General features: G+C 29.1%; 2 protein-coding genes across 2 annotated transcripts in view; one reads left to right on the top strand and one right to left on the bottom strand.

Annotated features, from left to right (window-relative positions):
* Positions 1 to 704: 704 nt before the first annotated feature.
* Positions 705 to 21,427, bottom strand: prtp (pretaporter). The gene is made up of 8 exons (XM_014426316.2): positions 21,113 to 21,427; positions 20,885 to 21,031; positions 17,932 to 18,040; positions 9,308 to 9,433; positions 8,194 to 8,349; positions 6,301 to 6,494; positions 4,222 to 4,354; positions 705 to 1,357 (listed from the first exon to the last, which is right to left on the bottom strand). Exons 1-8 carry the CDS (start codon positions 21,289 to 21,291, stop codon positions 1,226 to 1,228), a joined length of 1,176 nt encoding a protein of 391 aa, XP_014281802.1. The 5' UTR covers positions 21,292 to 21,427; the 3' UTR covers positions 705 to 1,225.
* Positions 20,509 to 21,687, top strand: part of LOC106684318 (programmed cell death protein 2-like) — a 34,530-nt gene continuing 33,351 nt past the window's right edge. The window contains exon 1 of the mRNA XM_014426320.3: positions 20,509 to 20,602. The gene's annotated coding sequence lies outside the window, so the exon portion shown is untranslated. The remainder of the gene's footprint in view (positions 20,603 to 21,687) is intronic.

Here is a 21,687-nt window from a genome sequence, read left to right as displayed (position 1 = left end):
TCCCTGAAGATGGCCGAATTGGCCGAAACGTTGGACGTGTAAAAACAATAAAAGTTTTGAGACTATAATTTGGATAATGTTTTGAATTATTTAGTAAAAAATTGCCATTCTCAAGAAAGAATTTTATGATTATAAATATTAATTTTTGTGAATTCATTATTTCCTTTTCACTTGTTCGTGTTTCAAGGGCTTTTACCCACTATCAAGATTACAATAACGTTTCTTTAGTTTCCTTGTCAAATATCTACATTATATTTTTACCTAGTTATGTTAAAATTTTATGAAATGTTGACAAATGAAAATGAAATAAGAGATAAAAAAAAACAGAGGAATATGTTTACTTTGTCTTAAGTGATATTTTCTTATCTATAGATTCCAAAAATAGTGACAAGTTGAAAAACATTAAGTTGCAGTGTAGAAATTTGTATTTTTTTTTGGAAGGAAAAGGTGGTTTTCTTGCAAAACTAATTATGAAAACTTATATCTTGAGGACATATTAAGATAAGAAGATGTTAGGACTAAACTAACTTCTCCCACTGATGTTTATTTATATTACATCTCATGGACCATTACAAATGTCTTGGATCATTTTAAGAATCAATTAAAATACCACACTACAAAAAGTTATAACTGTAAAAGATGTGTAATTATAATATTCACAATAAAAAAAGGAAAGGATGATGTAATAAAATTACAACCATAGATTCGTTTCTATTAAAGTTTTATTCTTTAATAATAAATTCTTAAAAATTATAGTACTTTATGGTAACTATAATCCATAAGAGTGTTTGAATCAAAACTGAACAAGATGACGAAGAGTTTTATATAAGTATTTTTTACAAAACATTTGTTTAAATACAACTAATAAATAACATCAATATCCTAAAATGGATTGAATTAGGAGATTTACCTTAAAGATAGGAAATACTTCTCTGAAGTAACAGTTACGTTAATACATCACAGTCTTACGCAGATATATTTACGCGGCTATATTTACTCATATCAACATTTTATAACTACAGTCTATTTAATTAATAATCATGGGGAAAAATTCATTTAGGCATTTAAGTACAGAGTTGCTACATGTTTATGCGTCAGAATGCATGAGTTTTAAACAATTTTTTTTTTTTGTTTAATATCTTACTATCTTACTAATAATGAGTAGGTAAATGTGTATGTTTGAAAAATGACTTGATAATTTAAAAGAAAAATTAATCGTGACAAATCACAGCTCATCGTGACCTTGATCAACATGCTTCATCACAAAGTCGTAAAGATCCATGAGAGCTCTTGAACCAGAATATTTGTCAACTTTCTTTCCACTCTTGTATAAAACTAACGTAGGAAACCCTCCGATCTGAAACAAAAATTATGAATATTAAATTAATCTTTTAGATATACTAGAATTTTGTGTAGATTTCATAAAGAAAAGAATTAATAACTATTTCACTTATATGATAACTTATGCATTAAATTAGATGTTTTCTTCTTTTTAATTCATTTGATGTATATATGTGATATGCTCAAATTTCTTGTGGTAACCTGTGGGTCTGAATAGTTTCTGACATGAAAATTTAAATCAGTTGAGACGTTAGCTAAAAAAATGTTACATATTTTAAAAAATGCAGACTAAACAAATTTATTACAATATTTTGAGCTCAAATTGTTCTGAACATTCTTGGAATAATACAATGTAATTTGAGCAATAAAACTTATGAGTTGGTGAAATCTTATTGTTACATAAGCACAAACGGACAGACTAAACACATTTTATTCAATCATTTTCAGAATCTTGAGCTTAACCTGTTTCAAAACATTCACGTTATCTAGCTGAATAAATAAAAATTGGCTTAGCCACTCGCTCAATCATCACATGCCTACAAACAGGCATCGGAAAGAACTGAACAATATATGATAATCAATTATAATAAAAAATATTCATTTAGTATCAACATGTGTATTTTCTTATTACTCCACTCCTAGGTTTCCGCCATTCTCTAGGATAATTTATTCATAATATCACAGCTACAATGTTATTAAAAAGTGGCAGGCTGTTCTGCCCTTGTCAAAATATTGTAATATGCTCTTTTTGAGTAAATAATATATTTTGATGTATAAAGGGTAATTAATATGTTTTATTTTATGTATCATTTTAATATTCATTTGTTTTGTTTATCCAAAAAGCAAGCTAACCAAGTTTCATTGTTTATAATAACTTCGTCCTCGTCCCCTCATAATTGAAAATATAGAAAATTAAAGGAAAAATAGAAATCAAGAAATAGTGCTAATGAATAATATTCAGAAAGTAAATCATTTGGAAAAATCCCTAACTGTTGTGCGACAATCGATGTTTACATGTAACCTCAAGGCAGGTTTTGGTTTTGGAGGGATCATTGTTTTTTGGAGAGAGAAGAGAAAGGATGTCTTCAGGATGAGGAGGTCCTCATCAATTTCTGTCAAGAATGAAGCCATTTTGGACGCTAGGACAGAACAATTAGAAAAAAGAAGACACCAAGGAATCAACGAAACAAAGAAGATTGTGAACTCGGTTAGTTTGATTATAACTAAATTTAAATACAATTGTAACAGAGATATTAATTTAATTAAGTTAATAGTAAAAGTGTTTGTATTCTGATTGCCTAGCAACAATACGCCCTGAGATTAAGAGTCTTTTTGTATAATAAAATTATATTATCTATTTTATAATAAAGTTCTTAATTTGAAACCAAATTATCCTTTATATTTGAAAAAAGTTATAAAACGAGCAAAGATTCTTTCTATTTTATTTTTAATAATATTAAAAAAATTATTACAATATATTTTCGTTTATCAACCTATTTTTCAAGAAATATAGGTCGGAATTTTTATAAATAAGAAATTTCAAACTGTCTGAACAGGATTCCTATAAAAAACCTTATCAGTAAAAATTATAATGATATATGAAGCTGAAATATCAACCCAAAGGTACATAACAACATATATTTTTTTACATGATGCAACAATCCTCAACTAGTAAATAATGCATTTATTAAAAAAAAATAATAATAATAATATAGACAGATTTATAAAATTGTACATAATGTTGATAACCCATGAAGAGTAAGGGTGCAATGCTTTGAAATGAATGCTGTTATTAGACCAGCAGTGTGCAAGGAGGTGATTTGGTCAGAAGCACACTCGACTGCCAGATTTTTACTCAATTAAGGGTACACACTTTATGAGGCTGGGTGGACCCCAGGAGACATCAGGGGGATGACTCAGGGCTACGGTTTAACATAAATTAATTATCTGTCCAGCTGGATCCGAACCTGAGTCCTTGAAGTTAGTAGCATTGTGCCTTACCACGGTGCCACCTCAGTCCACGTATTACCGGTGAGTAATATTCAAGTAAAGCTAAAAAAAAAAATTGACAAGACTATACCTTTCACTACTGATGAAATCATTCCTCTGATGGATACAAGCACTTTCATTTTAGTAAGGGGTCAGAGATAATAAAATATTCTAAAAATTTAGAGTCTTTCACACTAGACAAATCCAATAATTAATTTTTTATTAATTTAATAATTTATTTATTGTTATTTACAACTGTATTTACATATATACAACAAGTGAATTTGCTGTAGGTGACATAATGACATGATACATACATGTGGAGAACATACTGATAGAACTCCAATAACATTTCTAGAGGGAAAGATCTCGAGACCATCTTCTTTTCAGACGAGAGGAGGATTATGAGGTAATGAAGAAGAAGCCAGGTTAGAAACGAGTTGGTTTGGGTGGTTGGGAAGTTTATCATGGAAGGATTGGTATCTTGTTCAGGCCAAATCGGCAACATATGGAACATTGAGGTCCTGATGGATTACTTGATTTGTGACAAAGTAAGGAGCATTAAGGATTTTGGACTGTAAAGATTGGATTCGGGAGGAATTTGATGGTTTAGTGGAGCCCCAAAGCTCAACTTCGTATGTCCAGATAGGCCTTATAGGATTGGAAATTTAGACCATTTGTCTAGTAAATGTTGTAATAGTCAGAATCGACGAGCAGTTTCTTGTCTCTTTAGTCTTGTATGAGGGTTCCATGTCAGTCGTTTGTCCAGATGTAGTTCAATAATAAAAAAACCACCAAAACAACCACAAAAAAAAAAAAAAAAAAAAAAAAAAAAAAAAAAAAAAAAAAAAAAGAGGAAAAAATTGAAATAAATAAATAGATTCTACAAACCTCTTGGTCATCACAAAGCTGCCTGTTGTCCTCACGAGTACAGTCGACTTCGGCAATCTGTACCTTATCTTCGGCTTCAAACTTATTTCCAAGGTCTTGCCATGTTGGTGCCAGGCGTTTACAATGTCCGCACCTGTGGCATTTATAATGAAATAAATTGGAATTATTGAGGATAAACAAAAATTTAAGATGGTCGGGGGTGTGGTCAGTAAAGGTACACAAATAAGTAAAACTTAATTTATTTGTGCCGTTTCGACCTGAATTTTAGGACTTCATTAGGGCTGAAAAACAGAACGAGATAACAACCTTAATTCAAATAATAATAAAAATAAAATAATAAACAAACTTGGAAATATACATAACAATAATTTAAGTAGATAAAGGTTGACACATATAGTCGATAAAATATATTTTAGAGGTAAGAATTATACCAAACAAATGATAAATTAATAAAAAAAAAACAGAGTATTCAAGTAAATATAGAAATAAACATAATGAAAGGTGTGGAAGAAAATTTCAATGATGAGTAATAGAATAAACACAAATATAAAAAAAAAATAAATAAAATAAAATATTTAAGAGCAGAAGATGGTAGGGAGAGCGGTCAGCTGAAAAAACACAAATAAACAAAAGATTATTTATTTGTGCCGCCGTTTCGACCTGATTTTCAGATCTTCATCAGGGCTATAAAAACAAAAGGAGATAACAACCATCATTCAGAGAGAAAAAAAATAAACAAATAAAATAAAATTGCAAATAACAAATCAGGAGCACCTACCTATTCAAAGCGATAGGTTAGGTTAAGCAGAAATAACAGCTAGGTGATCCTGATTTGTTCTTTGCTCATTTATCATCATTTGATATCATCATTATTAATTTTATTTATATTTATTCTTTCGCATCCTTTATTATTTAATCTTAACTTTCTTCTTCATCCTCCGTCAGTTAGTGTGTTAAAAGTTTGTGTTCCCACATCTACTTTTCTGTTTTGTTTTTTTTGTTTTATATACATCTGTACTTTTTTAACATTATGTAATTTTTAATTTCTATTCTTAAGACTGTTACAATTTTTTATTCTTATCATTGTTTATTTTATATTAATGCTATTTTATGCCTTCCTTCCTTTTATTTATATATAATTATTTTATCACTTAATTTTTACATATGTATCCTACCTTAATTTACCTTATTGTTTTAATGTTCTTAGTTGTTTTTGTATCTTTTTAGCCCTGATGAAGCCCTGCAAAGTGGGCCGAAATATCGGACATTAAATAGTTAAAAACTATTTGATCTTTTTTGACTGAAACCCTGACCATCTTCTTATATTTTGAGGTATGAATTGTTGCCAAATCCACCTTATTTGGCACCATCAGACTTTCATTTCTTCCCCAAGCTGAAAATTTTCCTAGGTGGACGGAGATTTCCTATAACGGAAGAACTGACAGCTGAATTGGAGAGGTATTTTGCAGGTATGGAGGAATCTCATTTTCGAGATGGGATCAAGGCATTGGAACATCGCTGGACCAAATGCATTAGTCTACAGGGAGACTATGTTGAAAAATAAAAGCAGTTCCATCGAGGTTTAGACACATTCCGAGAACATTTTTTAAACTACCCTCGTACTTTGTCCAGAGTGGGTAAAATTAACGCCTCAGAATGTCAGAGAGAATCTTTAAATAGAATGTTACTTCCATGTCCAATCATATGCATAGAGTTTTCCAGAATTGAGAATCCAACAATCAAATCATTTTGAATGTTCTTGATTTATGAGAGTGGACAAAGCTATGATAGGGCACCTTTTAAGATATTTGAACATTATCACTTGATTCATATTAGCTGAAGTTCAGATAATAGAATTTTCTGAACTCAGATAAAATGTTAATAAAAATAATCAAGTATTTACGAACTTAAAAATATTATTCATATGATTGCTATCCACTTATAATATTTATACTTTAAATTAAATTAAAATTAATACCTAACCAATCATGGAAAATAAAGGAGTAGAGGGATTTTTATCACTTTGCTATTCGCTTTAAGTAAACAAAATAAAATTAATAATATCTATATAATACTTACCAAGGAGCGAAATATTTGACAAAAGTGAATCCTTTGGCAATATCTTCCTTAAAGGATGTGCCGGACAGGGCAACTATTGAAGGAGGTTCCTCCAGGGAAGCTTCTAATGGTACCTTCTCTGCTGTGTCTGAAAGCCTCTTAAGGACAAAAGCTTCTAGCTCATCTGTAGTTCTTGGGCCCTGATATTTTTCAATCTGAAACAAATTAACATGAAATTATATTAGGTAATAATAATATAAAAGTCATTACATGTCTTTCTAATCAAATATACTATTTATAAGATTTTTGTTTGTTATAAACTGACTATTTATTTTGGCTTCTCATAACTTAGTAAATAATAACATGAAAAGTGTAAATAGTATACAGCAGTAGTCGGGCTAAAAAAAAAACTGTTGGCAACCTTACTGGACTAAGAAAAAAAAAATTTGTGGCAACCTTATCAGGCTAAAAAAAATTCATGGCAACCTTATTGGGCTAATAAAAAATTCATGGCAACCTTATTGGGCTAATAAAAAATCCATGGCAACCTTATCGGGCTAAAAAGTGGTCAAACATTTATCAAACCAAAATATATAATATAGTAAATTTTTAATAAGTTTTTTTTTTAAATAATAATAATAATTTATTAGTTTATGGGGCAACTCCCGTACAAATAGAGTTAGCCTGTAAAGTACATAATTTAACAATCATTGTAATAATAAGTAAATAATAACAATCTTATTAATAAAATAATAAATAATAACAATAAAATCTAACAATCTACAAACTATTATATAAGCTAATAACAAAACATTATACCTAAATGGTGAAGTAAAAATCATTTATATAAGCTAATAATTTATAAATTAAATAATAATAATCTATAAAATTATCAAATTATTATATAAGCTAATAACAACCGGTAACTATCACCAGAGGGTTATATGCGTGCATTTCACTTAGGCATTTATTACCAAATATTATACCCATGCACATTTGGAAAGCACTCAATGAAAAGGGGTGATTGCAAGTAGTTTCAGGGCAAAATAACTAAGAAAAAAAACAAATGAACGGCTATGTTTCCGACAACAGTGAAGAGGTAATTAGACCTAGAAAATGCAGACAATTTCTTCTAATAGTAGCGATAGTAATAAAAGTGAGAGCAAGTGGGAGGAAAAAAAAATTGAGGTGAAACAACTATACTACAATCTAAAAATATTTCTGCAATAAAGTGGAAAGACAAAAAAATATGTCAACATGTTACAAATAATGCATAACCTAGAGTTTTCTGATATAGGGAAACAAAACTAAAAAAAATATTGTTAAGTCTACAGTTGCTTCACACTATAATAAAAAAATATGGGCGATCAAGTTGACAGAGGCGATCAACTTCTCAGCAAATTTCATATTATCTGATGTTATCAGAAGGTGTATAAAAAGGAGTTTTATTTATTGTCTCAACATGATTATTTTGGATAGTTATCTTGTTTTCAAAACAATTTATAAAGGCAGAGCATTTCACATTTTCAAGCTCAAAATAGTGGAAGTAATACTTGAAAAAAATATACCTAAAATAAATACACCACAAAAAAACAAAAAAACATTTACACTATGTCCATCCATCATTACCACAAAGATTTACCGGTCAACATTTTCCAATCCTTATCTAAATATTAAAAAAGTTTCTGTAGTGTTTCTAATTGATGACATTGAATGAATCATTTTTAATTTTATTTATAAATAGATGGTGAGGATTGCAGTCAAAATAGGAAGAACAAATAGTTTAAATTATTTGTTCTTCTTTTTTTGACCGCAACCCTCACCATCTACTTATAATTAAATCTTTACGGTCAACTATATATACATATATATTTTTAATTTTACTTCACTAGAAGGAAATGTTATAAAACTTACCTTCTGGCCATCTTCAATCCATAATAGAGTGGGATAAGATTTTATGTCATAAGTACGACAGGCTTCCTTATGAACGGTACAATCAACCTTACCAATGGTAACTGATTCATGGGGAGCAAACGTTATTCCAACATTCTCCCACGTAGGCGAGAGGCTCTGAAATTGAGATTAATATCAATAAAATAAGAAAAATATAAAAATGATGACTTCAAATTAATGAAATATTTAATCTGAATCACGTATTGGAAGTGATAATTTGTAATATATGGAAAAATATGATTGATATATTGGCTGTTTTATAAGTATAACCGTGGTAGAAGAAAAATTATGTTGTTTTTTATGGACAAAAATGGTTTGTATAAATAGGATTTGGAGGTACTATGGCAGTGTTAAGCTCTGTACAGTACTTCAGTCAGCGGAAGCAAGCAGTATCTACACAATTCTTGAAAAATTGGAAAGAATACACCTGAAGTGTCCAATGAAAGTCATATTAAAAAATTGTTTAAATGAATTAGAGTACTTTCCAAGTGATTTTGGGTTTGAAATAAGAAAAATGAAAAATGGAGTTGCCCCAAAAGACAATGAATATAGCTGGAATGCCGAAATAAGTATAATTGACTCTTTATCTAATCCATAATTTCAAATGGTCTTAAATTTGAGTTTTTATATATAGATTCATTTATTTATGTAAGAATTCCTTTGTAAAAGTGTTTTCTCTGTTTTTTTTTAAATTTTTTCCAGGAAAAAAATAGTTCAACTATTCTTAAGGTCAATTGAATTTGTGGAATTTTCCTTTTGCAGAATGTTCAAATTTTCCACAACTTAAAGGGCCAAGGCAATTAATTGGAAGCTGTTAATTTTTTTTTTCGAAAAATGATATCAGAAGAAAAAGTTTCCAAAATAAAAAAATATCAATATTGGCACATTTTTCGGACAAGTACACATTGAAAACGTAATGAAAAATTCTACTCTCCATCACTTGAGGCACAACAAATAAATAATTAACAAATTATGGATTATGGTTATATATTATGGTTATATATTAATAATTATATTACTACTATAAGAATATCGCTACTATAAGAATATTGATAAATTAAAATTTAAATAATACCTGACAATGTCCACACCAAGGAGCATAAAATTTGACAAAGTGCTTTCCTTTAGACAAGTGATCAGAGTACGTCTCATCTGTGAGGTCGACTGGGCCTGATGGGCGTACTTCTCCAATGCCCTGTTCCTTAAACAAAATAATAATAATCAATTTGTTACCATTATAAATAATAAAACTGAAAAAATCGTATTTTACTTATAGTATAGAAGAGTTACAAAATGTTTGTAGATAAAACTAATTTTTAATTTAATTTATCAATAACAGTTCACAAGTTACTACACGATACATGACTAAAGAGTCAATGAGCAAAAGTCATGATTTGTTCGACTGCCATATTTTTACCCAATTAATGCACCTTGGGACTGAATGCCCACTGAAGATCTCCTGAACTCACGGCTACAGTGGAACAGAAAATAATTATCTACCATAGCCGAATTCGAAGCCGGGTCCTTGGATTTTGAAGCACGGTGCTTTAACCATGAACTACAAACTCCCACATTACATTTATAATGTATTTTCTTACATTAAATTTTTAAAACTTATATCACTGCTTTGCTTTATTAGTGGATGATATGACAAGAAAAAGTTTTGATTTTATTTTGAATTAAACATACCCCAAAGATAGTACTGTAGACTTTACTACGGTCTCCCAACATACTGCCTCAAAGCTAATAGGGCTGTCACAAATTAGCCCCAGTCTATGTTAAAATCTAAGGAAATACGTCTAGTACAAGATTAAAAAAAAAAAAATTTGTCACATTCGCCAAAATTAAAGTTTAATTTTTACGAAAATTTTACATAATACCCTATTTTCAAAAACCTTAGAGCGCTGTTCATCCCTTAGTGTAAGAGGCCACATCTCGCATTCATAAAGAACAGTGAGAAGGATAATAGTTTTATAAATTCTAATTTTTAAGTTTTTGCATAGAAGGCGCGAGCTAAGCAGTTTCGAAATTGAAAAATAAGAAGCATTTCCCACCTTCAACCTTGCTTTTATTTCCTCATCAATTTTGTTTTTTCTAGTTACTAGTAGAGCCTAAATATTTAAACCTATCTATCTGTTCAAACGTATTTCCTCCTATAGCTACATCAAGGAGATTGCTCGTGTTTCTACTACTAACCATATATTTTGTTTTATCTGTATTTATTTCAAGACCTAGTTCCTTACTGGAGTTTATTAGGGTGGTTGTATTTAGTTCTATAGTTTCCTTGTCCTCACCCAATAATACCAAATCATCAGCATACCCGAGCACTGGTAATTTACCACCTAAAGTTAAACCCATTTCGGTATTCATCAAACATTTAATGACGTATTTTAGTGCTAGATTAAATAAGATAGGAGATAAAGAAGTGCCTTGTTTAAAACCCGACCGGTTCTCGAATTTCTCAGAATAATGATTACCAATTCGTACCTCATTAAAAATTTTGGTCATGCACATTTGTACGAGATTTACTAACTTCTTTGGTATTCCCTGTTCAAGCAAAATATTATACAGCTTCTGGTGGTCAATAGAATCGTAAGCCTTTTGGAAATATATATAAAGCTGATGAACTACTCCGTTGTATTCCAACTTTTTCTACAATATTTGATGTAATGGAAAAATTTGGTCAATAGTTGAATGATTTTGTCTAAAACTACATTGGTAGTCCCCGATAATTTCTTCAGCGTATTATTCCATGATTCAACTAGTTAAGATAAACGTAAATATTTTATAACAAACAGGAAGGAGCGAGATCCCTTGATAGTTATTACAATCAAACTAAGAGAATATATTACATAAAATAAAAGTATACTACAGTATGGCTAAAAAGGATTTAAAATATATGAATGTATATGAAAATGAACAAAGTTTGTGTTAATTTACTATTAAATGAAATTTTAATTCATTATTTTATTTCTATAAGTTTCACTTCTGTCAGTTGGTCGCAAGACTGGCACAATTTGTTTACTCTTTTTTTTCTTTCTCATTTTAGTTAACCTGTTACTTTATAATTAAGGCAGCTGGTAGCAATAAAAAGCTGAACAATATTGGTTGAATTAATAATATTGAGTTTTGTGTTGTCTAAATGTAATAAAATCCAGAAAAATATTCAGACAACAGGGTAATAAAAATAAGAGGCTAATTAAACATTACATAAAAATCTAGTCTTTGGTCATTAATTGGGAACATTTCAACTCTGACTGTTTCAACTGATAGATATGCTTTATGATATCAATGTTATCTTTTAATATTTTAACAACTGAAAACACTTAATTCTACACCGATGGCTCTACATATTTTATGATCAGTAAAACCTAACCGCTACATAACACACTTTTAAATAATAACAAATAAATAAATAAAATTGATAGAGCCTATCTATTATTATGTGAAATTAATAGACTGTAATAACTTAACCTATTTTATACTTTATTACATAAACAATGGCTTATCTTAGTAATAATATTAAGCAATAAGATTACTGCTGACTCGAACTGAGTTTGTGCCACTAATCACTGACCTCTTTATTTTATTTTTCCGACTCAGTGATCAATAACACAGTCCAATCTCAATAATTCTACAACTTTGCCGTAATAAATACTGTGAACTATTAAGACACCCATTAAATTAATACAAAATAATGAATTAAAGTCGAAATAATGCAATAATAAATTTAATTTATTCGCGATTCTTTACTAAAAAAACTTAATAACTGTTAAAGGAATTGTTGAACTAGTCGGCAAACAACTAACAGAAAAATAATTCAATCTCTTCCACTTCTAACACTAAGAAAAGGCAAAATGTTCTATCCTACGTCATCATAAGCTTATCGGATTACTGAAAGTGTTGGATTAACAAATGTCGGACTATCGAGTTTGTACTGTAGAAAATAAGCGTACTAAAATGAGTGAAATTACATGGATTTAACATAAAATGAAGCTATTTAAATAAATTAAGGTAAGTAAACAAAAAAACACTTAATACACTGTTTATTTCTTCAAAAGTCCGTTTCAGCCAATTCGTCCATCCTCAAGGATACTCTAGTGAATAACAGATTTTATTGTACATCTATAATTAACAATTTTAACATACAACATTATTACTAATAAATATTATACCTTAAATACAAATTTACAATTCACATGAATAATTTTAAAAAATGTCTGCCCAGGTCATCAATTTTAATCAAATTACCCTATGAGACAATAAAACATCAGGTAATCATATTAATTTATTAATAAGCTTTCCTTAGCTTATGTCCGATTACCTATTTTGTCAATATTCACATTAAATTTTAAAACTTTTAATTACAAATCATCTCGACACTATTATCACAACCATCTTTACACTCAGGTCACGGACATTAATAAAACAGTGAATTTTAAACCAGACATGCAAAATTTCAACCAACACTATGCAGAAATTTTAAGAAAAATTAATTTATGAAATAAATGTGTAAAATGTTTATAAGTGTTGAATTTAATAATAAAATAAATAAGAATTTTAACCAAAATATAGTTTGAAATAAATAAATTATATGGCCCACCTAAGTGTAAGGAAGGTTACAAATATTGTTGTGATAAGAAAGTGATAACAGTGTTATGTTGATTTGTAATTAAAAGTTTTAATTATGTAATTGGATTTAATTTAATAAATATATTAAAATGATAATAAATTAATATGATTCTCTAATGTTTTATTGTTTCATAGGATAGTTTAATTGAAATTGTGACCCAGGCAGAAAATGTTTTATATTATTAATGTGAGTGGTGAATTTATATTAAAGGTATGATATTTATTAGTAATAATGTTGTTTGTTAAAAATTAATGTATAATACAAGCTGTTATTTGATAGATTTTCCTTGAGGATGGCTGAAATGTAGGACTTTCGAAGAAATAAGCGTGTTTTAAGACTTAACTTGGATACAATTTATTTTATTTATAAAATAACAACCAGTCTCAAGAAATTATATATTTATAAATATACTCTATATTATAGAATAAAGTTTCTAAATGATAAGTAACAGTTATAAATAACTATATTCATAGCTAGTCATAATTTAATAACAGTTCCCAAGCACTACTCCGACATGGCGGGTAAAAGTGTGCTTACTTATATACAATGTTCTATTATTGTGGGTTATAACCTATTGTTGTAGGTTATAACCTACCCTATTATTAGGAGTACTGTTTTGAATGGTTCAGGCCTGTCAAGACTTCCACAACGCTCGCTCAAGATATAAAAAAGTTGATCCTGACCAGTTGAAGTGGAATCATTTTACGGATTCAAGTCATAACAAAGGCCAACAGTTTTCTCATTGTGTATAAGTAAGCCACCCGCCATCTTGGACAAGTGCTTGAGAATTTTTTCATTGGAATTAAAATGTTTTATAAAAACACCACAATTTTGCTGTGATCAATTGAGAGCATTCCAAATTAATCTGTAATCAATGTAATAGGGTAAAAAAGTTTGTTTAGTTAAAAGTAAACTTGTCTTAAAGTTTTATTTTTAAATACAGTAAAATAAAAATTGTATGACTACTGAATATTTACTGATTCGAATCGACAACTTTTGGTTTAATTTCCGTTTTAGGTAAAGTCCGGGCTTTAGAGCCAAACTTGAGTAATGGTCCTACTAAGGTTTTATATAGCATAATTATTATTCTAGAGTAGTGTCGTATACGGTAGGTTTTTGTAATATCCATTAGGTTGATTTTTCTGAAGAAATAAATGTTTCCAATGTATTTTTCTTATGTTTATAAATTTTTGTAGCAGTACTCAACATGGCCTTATGTCTCACAATGGAAGTTATTCCTTTTGTTCGCATGAGCACGTGGATGTAGCTTTATAAAAAAAATAATTCGAGATTGAGCTCATGTACAGAAACTGAATGCCCTTATTTTTACAATGCTATCCACACCATTTGAGCATTGAACCCCCTGAACAGGGTCAGAAGATTAAGAGGGAGCTGGTTGCGAATTTGAGGTAATATTGCCTGTGAAGTACAAATTATTTGTACTGCTGGAGCAAGGATGTTGTTATACAACAGATAATCTATTACTTTGTTTCATCGTCTCAAATATTTTTAAAAACTTACCATTATTATTTATTAACCTTAAGGTCAAAATTAAGAATTTAAAAGACAACAGTTCTTAATCCATATGTTTTCTCTTCTGGGGTATTTCAAGTTGAAGTAGGTATCCCTTGTCCTCCTACTTCAACTTTTATAATTTACTATTTATTTCATGAGTTGCTTTCGGTTTACTGTAGAAAGAACATCAGGAGATGGTTAGAGGAGTGCGGTCAGCAGAAATTAATATAAATAAACTTATTTTAGTTATGCCAACATTTCAGCCTTCATCAGGGAAAAAAAACAAAAAAACAAGATAACATACATAAACAAAAATGAAAAACAGAAACAATATAACAAGAAAATTAAAAAGGTTACAAATATTACTATAAAAAGGTAATTTATATAATAAAGACAGTAAGAATTTACCCAAAAGATATGAATTAAAAATATTAATGAAGGAAAAAAAAAAATATATATATGAAAAATCCAACAGTGCTTTATGTAGATAATGAAATTAAAAATGTAATATATCTTATATTACATATAAGAAGATATAGTAATATCTTCGGGATCTCAAGGGACGCCTGTTTCCAGTTTTTATGAGTTGAAGTGGCTTTATCCTTCCTACTGTTATAAGTATTTCCTGGCATCCTTCATCTTCTAAGTCATCCAATCCCGCTGTCCTTCATACATCTCCGAGCTCCTTCAATTCAAATCTTCTATTTGTACCCGCAATACCCGTTCCCAGTCTTCAGATTTATACACAAGGGCCCACACCGAACCGCTGCTTTCGATAGATCATTTATTATCCGATCCTCGTTCCTATGAAATTCCATCCCTTCTAACATCCGTCGCTCCAATAACTCCCTACCTTTAAATCCCACCTGTTCAATCATTTCTTATTCATTCAGACCCCATAAAATTGTAAATCAATATAACTGTATATAACAATATATGTAAAATTGTAAATATGTATATAAACTATTATATCATTCTTAATTATTTTTACATAATTTTGTTTTTTATTTATTTTTATTGTCCAACTGATTAAAGTGAGAAAGCAACTTATAATTATTTTTTTATAATGACTATTTATATTTATTTTTATTTTTGTTCAAGTATCTCGGAGGCTTCTCAGCCCTCATCTGTCTATTTCTCTGTATTATTCTAAAGGGACTCGTCCCAGAATAAATATATTTAGGTAAAATTAACAAAATAAAAAAGTGATATCTAAGGTTATATAACTCAAAACGGGTTAAGTAGTAAAACTAAGATTATAAAAGAGTCTGGAAGATCATTGAGTGACGTTGTGCAACAATAAAAGGAAGATGGCTTAGATGCAGTCAAAGAAAAAACTCAAAATAGTCACAAAACTATTTAATGTGACCCAGTGATTATATTTATTATATATATTCTTTTAATTTTTTGTATTTAATCCATATATCTATTTAATTTCTTCCCCTTATTAGCCTATTTTGTATATTTTCTTTGAATTTGCTAATATTATCATTACTTTTCCATCATTATCAAATGTAAAGTATTAGCTAACTGCCAACCTCCACCATTTTCTTTTTTAATGATTCCCTTCCTAGTCCTTTCTCACATACAGGAGCGGGGGGGAGGGAAGAGGGTTATCTAGAGGTTATCAACCTTTTCTAATCATGGCAGAGGGTCAAGTTTTTTTTCAGTTCGTGGGACCGATACAGAAATGAAAAAAGCCAACTTCACAGGCCAGATTCAGTAATGAGGCAGTTGCTTAACTTCCACCGCTACACACGGCCGAATTAGTTAACCACCAATCCCCACCACTTCTCTTCACTGTCTACCTTCAGTTCCATTTTTTGTGCTTGCCTGCAATCAGTAAGGTAGGTATCCTATTTTTTCATTATCTTCCTTTATTCTTATTCCCTATTTCCATCTTTTAGGGTATACCGTATTTTATATTTCTTTTTTTTGTTATCTATTACTATTTCTGTTTTATTAATTGTCTTAAACCTTTTTGTTATTCTTATTTAATTTTTCATTTCACTGTACATCTATTTTAAATTCAAATTTTAAATCATAATTAGCCACACCTTAGTTAAATTTTATCTATTTGTGTACTTTGTTGTTTTTTTTAAGCCCTGCAATGTGGGACGAAATGTTGGCTTACATTAAATAGTTTTATGACTATTTCAGTTTTTTTCTTTGACCGTACCTAGAAAATCTTTTTTTATTAAAATTAAAAGAGGTGATAAGCAGAAGAAATCAATATATGTAAGGAACAGTGGACAAGGAAAGAATTAAAGAAAGAATAGGGATAAGAGATAAGATGAAAATTGGAATAATCTCGGAGACTCACTTGACTGGATGTAGATGTCTGTTACAAGTATCCGTAAGGATGTCAGTAAAAGACGTCTACATTAAGTCAAGTAAGTCTCTGAAATTATTTTAATTTTCATCTTTCTTCTTCTTATCTCTTACCTTATTTTTTTTAAATAGTAGCTGTATTATATAATAATTTTATTGCATAGTAATCATATTTTATAGTGATTGTAGATGTATGTTTTTTTGTTTTTTTTAAAGTATCCCCAAATGTTCTAGAAGAGAAAATATATGCATTACTAACGATTCTTCTTAATCAGATCTTAATTTTTTACCTCAAGGCAATTGCTGATTTTAAAAAAAAATTTACAAATTATTCAATTATAACTTAAATGTATTCACTGTATCAATAAATATCTTAAAAGGAAACCAATTATTCTTGATAAAAATAAGGTTATTCACCATGAGTCCTTTTAATGCTTTCTAGCCATTCAGAAACTTCATAACATACAATATATTGAGATATATAACCTTAAAACTGAAGAGGAATTTGCGATGGGCACATAGTATTTTCGAGTAGGTAATTATGAAGATTTAGAGAGGTGATTTCTCATGCAATCTTTCACAATCATAATTTTATTTACATGAACTAATGAATAGCCACTATCCAGGAACTTCCTCTGCTTTCTTGCATATATCCTTTTAATACAATTAGGAACAAGATTAACTGGAATGTCAGTTTACTCAATTTAATATTAAGAACATCTTTTCCTGCCTTCCTCGAGGAGAACAGAGTAGGGCGAAAATTGGCTATAGTTAAAATAGCCATGGATAAAATATTTATATATGAATAGTTCATTAATGAATAGAGTTGAATCGATGGTAAATAGTTTCAACTATAGCTAATTTTAGCCAATCTCTGACGGAGGACATAAATGCCATACAATAATCTTGAATCGCCTACATTTTTATCATCTTGATGTCTCAAACTAGTAATTAATTTATTATCAAGAAGCCAACAATGATTCGGCAATGAAACACATAACTAAATTAGAAACAGTAATAAGTGCTAATTTAGGCCTATAAAATCAATCATTTTAGATAATATAATATCTGGTTAGGTTAATTATATTATAAAGTTTATTAATCTTTAATAAAACATAAAATCATAATTTAGTAAGTCTCCAAAACTTTTTTATCATCTTGGAAGATTTAGGTTTATAATAAATTAACTTTGAGGGATGTAAGGAGTTAGGTTGACTTACAACTATATTCGTACCAAGCTGTTCATTGAGATAGTTGGCGAAGGAAGACAAGTCACGGGTTCCGCTGTACTTCGATGGTGTTACTTCGCCTTTCTTGTAGTACATCAATCTGAAAATTCGAAATTAATTCAATTTACTCGAACACGCCTAAAGTACTGCTTGATAAAATTATTATTTTATAATAATTTATAATGGTTTAATTTATATTTTTACTTTATTCTTCCAACTAAAACATCAAAGATAAGAACCAAATAGAACTCAAATATTTTAAAGTTTTGTACTTAACCAACAATTAAGTAATCTTGTACCATACTCCAAGCATATCTTATATTGTAATAATCTAAATTAAAACAAATTATAAATAGTATAGTAGTTTCAATTTACATGGTTAATGAGGACCGCAACTATCTTGGAAAAATTAGATATAAGGTAATTGAAAAAGAGGAAATACAATCAAATTGAATGAAAACAGTAGTATCACTATATTGCCCATATTAAATACAACAGAAGCAAAATATTTAAAAATATATTTATATATAATACATAAAATAACATCACCTAAGCTGTGAAAACTCGCAATTCAGGATAAAATCTGTATTTAAGAAACATTTCGAAAGAATTCTATCAGTATTGTATCCTACCAGATACTAGACTAGACGTTTCTAGAATATTTATATATATTATTCTAGATTCACTGATATTTTATGTTGATAGTTTATAAAAAACCAATTGTAAATTTTTCCACATGTATGAGGTATCATAGCTTAAGAGACTATGTTTACATACTTTTGAACCAGTTATAAATTAAGTATTTCTTAAAAAGCCTGATTGCACTGCCATACTTTGCAATTGCTAAAAAAACAAGAAAAATAACTGGTAACATGCCAATTCTTTATACTCATAATCAGATTAATAAGTAATATTCAGTGAATCATTAATTTTATTTTTCTCTTAATTTAGGCTTGCATAATAAATAAACTCGGTGATCAATAACTCTACTGTTTAACTGAATATTTTAAAGAGAAAAAAATTATAGGAAAGTAATTATTTTCCAAAATAATCCTAAAAAAAAAAAAAAAATTGCACAGTAAAAATTAAGTATAACCCGAAATTGATAAATATATTTTTTTCTTTTTGTAAATAAGATATGAATGTGCACATACATAGCTGTCACTCATACCTTTATCTGTGGTGGATTTTAATGCTGAAAAATAAAATTAAAAAATTTTAAGTAAAAATTAAATAAAATACTATGGGTTGTTTTTGGGATGTATTGATTTATTTATTTCCTTATACATTATATATTTATGTTGTTGTTTTTTTTTTATCATGAAAACAATTTATTTTAAATAACTAAATATATAAATAAGTATGCTTCAATATCAGTAATGTATTCTTGACAATATATGTAAATATTAACAACTGCATAGATTGAACTTATAAACTGTTTTATATATAAGAAAAATCTACCTAAAAAATAAGGTACTTGTGTAAAGGATGAGTAACCATGAATACTGTAGTAATGTATATATATAAATTGTCTAAAGACAATTATAATATATGACTATTCCAGGTTAAGGTGCGACCATTCTGACAATTCAAGAAATAATTCTTCCACTCATTTATGATATATCATATCATGGGCAATCCATGTGGAATGGAGGCCCTCGTCAGATCATTCTGATTGCAGGGAGGAAGTCGCCATAACCAGATTGAGAATAGAACACAAAAATCGGACCTGCTGAAACCTAACCAGCAGAAAACCCCGGAGGGCTCCTCAACCCGCAGGTCTTGACTCACAGCTACAGTGAAACAGAAAATAATTGACCAGTTGACACCTGAACACTTGGGAAAAATTCTGATAAGGAAACTAAACTCTCCCAGCTCCAAATAGTGAGACTATATACATGGATGTTATGTATATATTAATATGCAATATTTATGCTAGATATAACTATTTCATGGGGGTGACAGTAGTAGTGTGGTAACACGTCTTCTGCCAACCCAAAGGTTGTGAGATAGAGTCTCCGGCACTATCCAGGATTTTTTCAATTATATAATACTCACTCACAGCCTCCCCTTGGGGATTTATGAAGCCCGTTATCCTCATAAAAATAGGCATGGGAGTGACAAACCCACCCTATGAAAACCACATCATAAAATGCCGCATAATGTATTTCCTAAGTACATTACGTGAGACCTTGGACCTCCATGGACTGTCGCGCCAATGTTTAATTATTATTTCATAATAAGTAGATTTTTATTTTCGGATCAACATTTGTTTTTTATCACAATTTAATCATAACTATTTATTTAATGTAATATCATATCACTCAATGACTGATCATTATTTTTTATCAAATCTAGCATGATTTTAAAATTATAATAATTATTTTATGATTTTCTTTGAAAAAATTTATCATGTCGAACCCTGAAAAGAATATAACAGTATTAAATTAAATTAATAAAAAAAAAAATCATTTCATCAATTGTGAAATATTTAATAAACATTCACAAGTCTTAGAGTGTACAATTAAAAAAAGATCTGTGAAGTGTAAAACAGGTGTATTTTTAAACAAAATTAGCAGCAAACAATTAGTAATGGACAACATTAAGTGAAATATCATTAACATTTTATATTATAATTGGCTGTTTTTAAACCGCTCCGATGGTAAATAAATATTTACATTAGATAACTAATTATAATAGAATACCCTCTAATAAATCATATATGTGTGAAGGCACATCTATAATTTATAATAGCAGAAAATCTGTTGCAACAATAAACTCAATCACCAACAGAACCAAAACCGAGATGTAAGAAATATCTCTACATTCTTAAGTAAATATTAATTAGATTGTTAAGGCGTACTTACCAAAAATTCAAAAAACTTAATGTATTTATTACACTTATTGAAGATAAAAGAATTCAGATCCTTTATTGATAACTTACGTAGGATAACCAGTGATTTGTTGCTGTGTGCAAAGAGTCCCTTCTTTAGTGCAATCAACTTTTCCTATTGTCACTCTACTACCAGGCTCATTCAACATTTCAGCGAGTTCTTCCCAAGTATCTTTTAGCTTATGACAGTGTGGACACCTGACAAAAATATATCAAATAAGAAGACAATAAGCCATTCAATAAAAAAATAAGAATTAAGAAATTAAAATAAGTACATACCATGGGGCAAAAAACATTATAAAAAAATTGCTAGTCCCAATCTCTTTGCTAAATGTAGTGGAATCTAGTTCAACAGCCTTTGGTTCTTCTTGACAAAAGGTAATGACAGATTTCAAACTGACTAAGAAAAAAATTCGCAGCAAATAGCTACAACTGAAAGTTAACTTCTTGGAGTACATTTTAATAGATATTTATTGAACTATATCTGGAAATAATAAATTAAATGGGCATATTTGTCAAACAACAACAGTCGGAGTAACCGTGAAATAGGGAAGACCGGTCAACCCTTACTCTTATATTTGTGGTTTATAGATTATCTGTTAGAGAGCGCTTGGAGATAGCAGTTTAATAAACTTAATAACAAAAAGTTGTAAAGATTTTTATTACATCTGTTGATTATATTTAGGTTTAATGATTCGTAAAATCCTAGTTATTATTAATTTATTTAATCTATATTTTCAACGTTTATACACTCGTTGGTAAAGAAAACTAAAAACCAGACACTGGTATTGCCCTATCATTCTTTTCTGATTCGTTGTAAAAAGTAGATTCCTTATAGGTTATTTGAACAAATT

This window comes from Halyomorpha halys, unplaced genomic scaffold (genome assembly GCF_000696795.3).
Source record: "Halyomorpha halys isolate HHAL.00 unplaced genomic scaffold, Hhal_1.1 Scaffold570.1, whole genome shotgun sequence".
NCBI classification, from domain to species: Eukaryota; Metazoa; Arthropoda; class Insecta; order Hemiptera; family Pentatomidae; genus Halyomorpha; species Halyomorpha halys.
The sequence above is the reverse complement of the archived record's forward strand: the minus strand, read 5'-3'. Positions and strand labels throughout refer to the sequence as shown.

What these genes read in the sequence shown, in the direction of transcription:
- prtp (XM_014426316.2), bottom strand. Translation starts at nt 21,291, where the DNA reads ATGTACTCCAAGAAGTTAACTTTCAGTTGTAGCTATTTGCTGCGAATT. An exon ending in ATAATGTTTTTTGCCCCATG is followed by an intron (nt 21,032 to 21,112) that starts GTATGTACTTAT and finishes TATTTTTGTCAG; the next exon opens with GTGTCCACACTGTCATAAGC. An exon ending in AGCTTGGTACGAATATAGTT is followed by an intron (nt 9,434 to 17,931) that starts GTAAGTCAACCT and finishes ATTTTGTTTAAG; the next exon opens with GAACAGGGCATTGGAGAAGT.